The 8,821-nt window shown below is 36.6% G+C and overlaps 1 protein-coding gene across 1 annotated transcript; it reads left to right on the top strand.

Moving 5' to 3' along the window:
* Positions 1 to 5,109: 5,109 nt before the first annotated feature.
* On the top strand, positions 5,110 to 5,958 carry LOC133779611 (uncharacterized). Its single transcript, XM_062219552.1, has 2 exons — positions 5,110 to 5,624; positions 5,694 to 5,958. The coding sequence occupies exons 1-2, from the start codon at positions 5,110 to 5,112 to the stop codon at positions 5,956 to 5,958; spliced, it is 780 nt and encodes a 259-aa protein (XP_062075536.1).
* The last annotated feature ends 2,863 nt before the right edge of the window (positions 5,959 to 8,821 follow it).

An 8,821-nucleotide genomic window follows, 5' to 3' on the forward strand; every position in this document is an offset into this window, starting at 1 on the left:
TAGGCTAAGGGCAAGGGGCAATTTAGTCAATTTTTTCCCAAGTATAGGACTTGGAGGGCTGGGAACGTATCAGAAGGGTTAGGAAACTCAAAAATAATTCTCACCAGCTCACTCATTTGCTCTCTATCTCTTGAAGTTTTGGAAGAAGTTTGGGGAAATTGAAGAAGAAAGCTTAAGAATTAAGGTGTTAAGATTGGGGAACTAGAGTTCATTTATGAAATTTCTGTGGTTTTGATTAAAGTTTAAAGTTTTGCATGTTTGATAGTCGAGGAAAGAATTTAGGGTTATTGATGGGTTTTTTATTTAGTATTCAGTTGGGTTTGTTGCTCGGAAGGGTTGTGTTAATTATGGAAATTGAGTTGGAAGATTGAGATAGAATTGGATGGTTTTTAGTTGGGTTCGGCTAAGGGAAAAACCCAGAAATTCTGTGTTCGAAAGGCTAGACCATGGCCTTGTTTTTTGTATGACGCGACCCTATGGAGCAAGAACTAGCCAAGAGGGCTCGGAGGTAGAGGCCGGCCACGGTGTCTCAGGGGAGCGCCACAACGCGTGTTGGTTTTCCAGGGGGTCCGAGCCTCTGTCTTAGAGGCGGGCCACGGCATGGATCCTTAGGGCCGCAGCTCTTAAGGGGATTTTGGGCCCTAATGAGGTTTTTGGATCGGGAACTTAACCATTTGGGCTCAGGGTCGTTTCTATGTCCTTTTTTAGTGGAATTCGACGACCTGGAGGCTAGGATTTGATCTGAAAGCTTTTATTTTCTCGTTGTTGATGGAATTCCTTATTATGGTTGTGAATAGGGCTACGCTAAGGGCTCGAATCAGGGATCTTACTCAAAGGGCATCGCTAGTAACTTGCATTCAGATTGAAGATAAGAAAACTGCACCCATTATGTGAATGTTTGATTAGAGCTTAGTCAATGCTGAATATAGATATGATAAAGACTTTGGCCCTATTAATGAACATGATTATAATTATGTTTGAGAATATCTGATTAGGTAGACTGAAGTGCGTTTAATTATGATTATACCTATGACTGATGTTTGAATGTATTACAATGCATTGCAATTGTTGATATGTATGCTATATGAGATATGTGGTTCTCTGTTGTGACTGGGAAGCTCAGTTTATAAACCAGAGGGTTGTTAGGATGCTGAATGGGGATGGACTTATTAGTCGAGGGAATATTGGACTCGAAAGACTCGTTTTATGAGTCGAGGGTCCTAAAGCTTCGACTTACAAGTCAGAGGCTTGTGAGGCTTGTCTTATAATTCAAGGACTTAAAGGACTCAGCTTATAAGATGAGATTGGCATTGTGCACGTGGAGTGCAGGCCACCATGGCTGGGCCACCCTGGGAGTGCAATATGCACTTGACTGGCTCGGATGCCAACAAATTGAAAGGAAGTGCGACACGTGCTTGCGTGACCCCATGGTTGCCAATTTTTATAATGAATATGCCAGTTTCAGTTATTACTGTTTAATGGATATATTACTCTGTGAACTATTTAATATGTTATCTTGTTGAGTCTTTTAGCTCACAGGTGTTTTATGGTGCAGGTAAAGGTAAAGAGAAGCCAAAACCAGCCATGAGTCGGAGGGCGATAGCAGTGACATGTACATATGCAGTCCGCTCGACCACCACGACCGAGATGCTAAAGGGAACCCAACTTTTGCCTCCTAGGTTGGCTTATTGTGTAACTTGAGTGTTGTAGCCATCTTTTAAACTTATGTTTTTGGGATCCCGTGTAAGGAACATGCTTTTAATTTAATGAAAATGCTTATGAGCTGACCAAAAGTTTTAATACCTAAACCTTTAGTGGCTTAATCACATATTTAGTCCAAATGACTTTTTTAGCAAGTCCAGCACTGGTTTTAAACACACTTGGTGACAGACCCTAATTAGCAGGGCGTTACAGGTGCACAGGATTGTTGGAGTAGATTCACACTGATATATGTGGACCATTTATTCCACCTACCATGGGTGATATAAATACTTCATCTCCTTTATTAATGATATTTCCCGGTATGGCCATGTAGAGCTCATTAAGGAAAATCTGAATTTTTGGATGCGTTTAAGATTTTTGAGATGAATGTTGAACTTCAAAAGGGGAAGAAGATCAAGGCAGTTAATTCTGATAGAGGTGGGGAGTATTATGGGCATTATTATAAAAATGGAAGGAACCTTTAGCCTTTTGCTAGGTACTTACAGGAATGTGGCATTGATGCAAGATATACAATTCCAGGAACACCCCAATAGAATGGATTTGTTGAAAGGAGAAATCACACTCTTCTTGACATGGTGCAATGTATGTTGATCCATTCTAGTTTGCTAGAGTTTTTATGAGGTGATGCATTAAATATTGTAGCTTATATCTTGAATCAAGCACCCAGCAAGTCTGTCCCAAAGATGCCTTATGAGCTATGGTCAAGTAAGAAACCAAGCATGCATCATTTTCATGTTCTGGGTTGCAAAGCAGAAGTGAGGCCCTACTACAATCCACAATCTAAGAAACTTGATCCGAAAACCATTAGTGGCTACTTTGTAGGCTACACCATTGGATCAAGGGGTTCTAGATTTTATTGGCCATCTCACACCACCAGAGTTATAGAATTAGATAGAGTTGTCTATTTTGAAGAAGAATTTGGTTCAAGCCAAGTTTCAAGAGATATTGTTTTACGGGAAGAACACATTTTAATCCATGTACCCGTCACTTTCGCTCCTATTGATAAACCTATTATTGAACAGATTCCAGAAGAAACTCATAATGAACCTTAGAATCAAGAACAATGTAAAAATCTTGATGTTGGGGATGATGAATTTGTGGTAAGGAGATCACAGAGAGCCCGCAGACCTACTATTCCTGATGACTGCCTTGTTTGTTTGCAGGAACATGAGTTTGATGTGGGAGACACTTCTGTGCCAGTCAATTATCAAGATGCCATGAATTGTCCTCAATATGTGCAATGGATGGACGCAATGAGACATGAGTTAAGTTTTATGCCACAAAATGAAGTTTGGGAATTGGTTGAACTACCCAAAGGTTGCAGACCCATTGGATGCAAATGGGTGTATAAGATTAAACATGACTCGAATGGCCATGTGGAAAGGTATAAAGCTAGACTTGTGGCTAAAGTCTATAGCCCAAGAGAAGGTATTGATTTCAAAGAAACTTTTTTACCTATTTCTACCAAATATTCATTGCGAATCATTATGACTATAGTGGCTCATTTTGATCTAGAACTCAATGAAATGGGTGTAAGGACCGCCTTCTTGAATGGAGATCTGGTTGAAGATGTTATTTTTAGTATTCGTCTTGTTGAGTTTATGTTGTATTTTTTTTTTTTGTACTCGTAATGACTCCAAATGTTGTTTTAATTTATGATCTCACCAGTTCAAATTTTTAAAAGTGTTTTCCCAGTTTCAGTTTCAACAACTATATGTCAACACCAAAGCAACGCAACATATACTATTAAAAAACTACCAACAACACTATAGCAAAACGAAAGCGGTTAATATTAAGAATAAACAACTACTGATCAACAAATGTTTATTCTTTTCTTAATTCTTCATATTATCAATCCCTTAATATAAATTCTACACTTGCTTTGATATCGACTTAATTCTTTTTTGTCATCCCAGTGTCCACTATTTTGTCCCAGAATCAATATTGTATTTTATTTTCTAAAAGGTATACAATCTCTGTTTTTTTTTAGATATTATAATGTTTTCAGAGGTAATATTATATTTTATAACTCACGCTCAGTGATATATACACAAAAACAACCCTCCTAAGTGTTGCCAAGGTAAACCCTAGAAATGGAAAATCCTATAATCGCAATTGGACCACTCGTCGTCACAGCACAACGCTTACGCTCATGTGGACTACTAAGTGTTGCAAAGGTAAACACTCTTCAATTCTGAGTCACATTACATAAAATAAATAATATATAATATTTATTTTTTGGATTTTTTTTCTTTTCCACCTCTACATTATATTATTAATTTTAAGATCATAAATCTCTTCATGCTCTTCAATTGTGATGCATTCTGGAAAATTATAAAATTCTTCTTCATTCATTCTCAATTTTTATCATCAATTTCATTTTTCCTTCATCCTCACTTTCTATTGTCTATTTCATTTTTTTTCCTCTATACTTTTTTTTTTTAACTCATTTTCACATTCCATCACAATTAAATTCTCGAAGATGTCTACTTCAATCTATAGTTTGTACAGTGATTTTTGTTGCACTTGGTATAATTTAATTTTTTCCATATTTAATTGAATGAAATTGCAAAAATTACAAAGTTAATTTAATTATTCTTTTGCTTTTACAGGAAGACCATATTGATAGGGGAGAAACAACCTATGATCGACATTAATTCCAAGAAATTATAGTAATTAGTTTAGAGTATTTTTTTTTTCTTTTATTTAACTTAATTTTCCTCAAATTTTGTTTGTTAATTTGTTTTTACATTGGAAATTTGAAGAATTTAGATACGTCCTCTAGTCAATCAGGAATATTTTTGTGTAATTATTTTGGATATGTTATTTTTAGTATTCGTCTTGTTGATTTTATGTTTTGTTGTTTTTAAGTTGTCTTAATTAGTCCACATGTTCTTTTAGTTTATGATTTCACCGGTTCTAATTTTTGAAAGTGTTGCCCAACATTCAGTTTCGACAACTATATGTCAACCCCAAAGCAACGCAACATATACTGTTAAAAACTATCATCAATAGTACAACAATACATAAGCAACACATATTGAGAAACAACAACTGTTGATCAACAACTGTTGATCAACAATTATTTGTTCTTTTCTTAGGTCTTCATATTATAAATCCCTTAACATAAATTCTTCACTTGCTTCAAAATCAACATAATTCTTTTTTATCATCCAGTGCCTACTATTTTGTACCAGAATTGGTATTGGATTAAGTTATTCGAATTCTTTTTTCTCTTTCAGCTGAGAGCTGGTGCCATGGCAGGAGGATCAAGAATCAAGAAAAAGCGAGGCAGGCCAAAATGAGGCCCTTCCCCGTCGGAGGTTCCACGAGAAACCAAATCGATGGTAAAGATCCTGGGAGTGGAGCCAATTCAGTTTTCTGATGATGAAGAACTCATTGATAGGGGATTTTAATGCAACCATATATCAAGATGAAAGACTTGGAGACAAGGTGAGATCCTTTTGTTCATCAGCTTTCAATGATTGTTTGCATGATTGTGAGATAGCTGATTTACCTTATCATGGCTGCTTCTACACTTGGAGTAACAAGCAGGACCCTCCAAATCGGATTGTTGCGAAATTGGATAGAGTACTCGGGAATCAATCTTGGTTGGACTGTTTCAACAACACTGCTATATACTTCATGCCAGAGGGCCTTTTTGACCATTCTCTGGCTATTTTATCTTTAAGTGTGAACATAAATTTGGGGAAAAAACCTTTTCGCTATTTTAAAACGTGGCAAAGGTTTACAGGATATCAAAAGTGTGTTACTCCAGCTTGGAATCAGCAGATAGATGGCTCGCCAATGTATAGAGTCGTTTCGAAACTTAAGAGAGTTAAGGAAAATTTGAAAATTTTGAATCACTCTGTTATAGGGGATATTGGAGCTGCTTATTCTCAGTCAGAACGGGATCTTCATAATATACAAAAGCAGATACATTTAGACCCTTAAAATGTTCAGTTAATCAGGGAGGAGGCGGATTACAGGAAAAGTCATGAAAGGCTTCAAGAGGCTTATTATGAGTTTCTTAGGCAAAAGGCAAAAATGACTTGGCTTCATCTTGGGGAAGCAAATACTCATGTGTTTCATAGGAGTATTCGTATGAGAAGATTGAGGAATTCTGTGTTGGCAGTCCGTGATGAAAAAGGGCAGTGGCAAGATTCTCAACCAGAAGTTCAAAAAGCTTTTCTTGATTATTTTCAACATCTTTTGGGGTATAAAAAGCTTGGTTGAAAGCAAGTCAAGAGGTGTATAATTAAAGAAGGGTCGGTTCTTACTCAGTCTAGTATTATGTATCTTGAAGAGCCGTTTAGGAAACATGAAATTAAGGAGGCTGTGTTTGATATCCCAGGAGATAAAGCACCTGGTCCTGCTGGTTTTAGTAGCTCCTTTTTTCAGCAGCACTGGGATATGATTGGCAAGGAGGTTAGTGAAGCAATCCTATCCTTTCTTGAGACTGGGAAAATATTAAAGGAAATCAAGAACACTACCATAACACTTATTCCAAAGCTTCATTGTCCTGAGAATGTTAGCGACTTTCGCCCAATTTCTTATTGCAATGTGATATATAAGGTGGCTGCTAAGCTTTTATGTAGTAGGCTTAGGAAGGTTTTACCTGGTTTGGTTGCTTGGAATCGTGGTGGTTTTATTCAAGGTAGATCTATAACTCATAATGTGATGATTTGTCAAGATTTGGTCAGACACTATGGCAGAAAAGGAGCTAAGCCAAATTGGCTTATGAAATTGGATCTCCGCAAAGCTTATGATATGTTGGATTGGGATTTCATTGAAGAATTGCTAGAAGCTCTAAAATTTCCAGTTCACTTTACTCAGCTGGTTATGGTTTGTGTATGAACTCCGAAGTTCTCAATTATGTTAAATGGGTCTTTACATGGATTTTTCCATTCGAAAAGGGGGCTGCGTCAAGGTGATCCGATGTCTCCTTTGTTATTTGTTTTGGCTATGGATTACTTATCGAGGATCTTGAAAAAATTAGCAAGGGATAAAGACTTTCAGTTTCATGAGAGATGTGAGAATTTACAACTCAATCATCTTTGTTTTGCTGATGATGTAATTCTTTTCTCGCATGGTGATTTTAAATAAGCTTATAAGCTGCTTCAAGGTTTTGAGTTATTCTCTCAAACTTCTGGCCTTCAAGCAAATTATTCAAAATCTGAGCTTATAACCAGCGGTATTCAAGAAGTGGAGGTTCAATGAATTTTAATCATGTCCAAGTTGCAGCGAGGCAATCTCCCTTTCCGATATCTTGGTGTTCCCATCAGTGCAAAGCATTTCTCATACAGTGACTGTGAAGGTCTCATTACAAAAATGGTTGACAAAATCAGGAGCTAGAGCTGGACAAACTTGTCTTTCGCAGGTAGACTTACTCTCATCAACTCAGTCTTAGTTTCCTTACATACTTACTGGGCTCATATAGTTGTGTTTCCAAGGAGAGTACTGAGTAGAATCAATGAGATTTGTAGAGGGTTCTTATGGAAGGGTGTCGCTGAACTTGGTGGGCCGGGTTATGTTGCTTGGGAGGACGTTTGCCAAAGCAAGTTTAAAGGAGGTTTGGGTATTCGTAATTTTGATCTGTGGAACTTAGCTGCTTTAGGGAAGTATGTGTGGGATATTGTAGCCAATAAGGAGAACTTGTGGGTTAAATGGATTCACTCAGTGTATCTTAAAGGAGTTTTTTGGTGGTATTATGAGGCCCCTTTGCAAGCTAGCTGGTATTGGAAAAAGATAGTTGCTGTGAAAATTAGATTGAAGGAAATATGTTCTTATCAGTCTTTTATCTCAAGGCAGTATAATATAAAAGACAGTTATGGAAATCTGTATGATAATCTGAAGGGTAGCTCAATGAGGGGGAACTTGGCTTGGACTAGATATATTTGGAATGCCTATTTGGTTCCTAAACATGCTTTTATACCATGGTTAGCTTATCTCAATAAATTGAAAACTAAAGATAGGCTTCATCAATTTGGAATTGCTACTGATGCTAACTGCTTAATTTGTGGTCATGCTAAAGAAGATGGGACTCACTTGTTTTTCTCCTGCTGTTATAGCAAGAGATGTATCTCTGAGATAAAGAATTGGCTGGGCTGGGCATCTAAATCTGAGAATCTGCAAGGGATGCTGCGCTGGTTAAGTAGAGGAAAGGGCATCTCTCGATTTAGGAGGGGAATTTTTGCAGCGAGCATAGCTGCATCTGTTTACCACATATGGAGAGTGTGCAATGTGATTTTTTGGGAAGGGAAAGTTCTTAGTATTGTTTGTATAGTCAAGTGTATCAAAAGGGATATTAAAACTAGAGGACAATTGTTATTACAGAACAGAATTAATATGTTGGATAGGAATTGGTTTGGGGAATTATTTGTATAGTTTTTCCTTTAGTCTGTTTTGGTGTCCCTTTGGGCTGCTGTTGTTGTACAATTTTACTGGCGTTGTAGTTGGTGTTTGATTAATGAATTTCTAACTTACCAAAAAAAAAAAAGAATTGGTATTGGATTTCCTTTTTTAAAAGGCATATAATCTTAGTTTTTTTATATATATTATAATGTTTTCAATGGTAGTTTTTTATTTTATTATTCAAGCTTAGTGATAAAAACACAACAACAACCCTCCTATGTGTTGCAAAGGTAAACCCTAGAAATGGAAAATTCTTCAATCACAGCTGGACTACTCGTTGTCACTTCTCAACGCTTACGCTTATCTGGACTACTAAGTGTTGCAAAGGTAACCCCTCCTCAACTCTCAGTCACCTTACATAAAATAAATAATATAAAATATACAATTTCTAGATTTGTTTTCTTTTCCATCACTACATTATAATTTTAATTTAAAGATCAGAAATCACTTCGTACTCTTCATTTGTAATGGAAAATTATAAAACTCTTCCTTCATACTCACTTTCTATCGTCTATTTAATTTTTCCTTCATCCTCAATTTCTATCATCTATTTCATTTTTATCCTCTATACTTTTTTTTCACTCACTTTCACACTCCATCACAATCAACTTCTCAAAGATGTCTACTTCCATCTTTAGTTTGTACAGTGATTTTTGTTGCACTTGGTATAATTCAATTTTTTCCT

The sequence above is a fragment of the Humulus lupulus genome, chromosome 5 (genome assembly GCF_963169125.1).
Source record: "Humulus lupulus chromosome 5, drHumLupu1.1, whole genome shotgun sequence".
Lineage (NCBI taxonomy): Eukaryota > Viridiplantae > Streptophyta > Magnoliopsida > Rosales > Cannabaceae > Humulus > Humulus lupulus.

Coding starts and splice junctions, on each gene's coding strand:
- LOC133779611 (XM_062219552.1), top strand. CDS start 5,110: ATGAAGAACTCATTGATAGGGGATTTTAATGCAACCATATATCAAGAT. Junction 5,625..5,693: donor ATTGGAGCTGCTTATTCTCA/GTCAGAACGGGA, acceptor TCAGTTAATCAG/GGAGGAGGCGGATTACAGGA.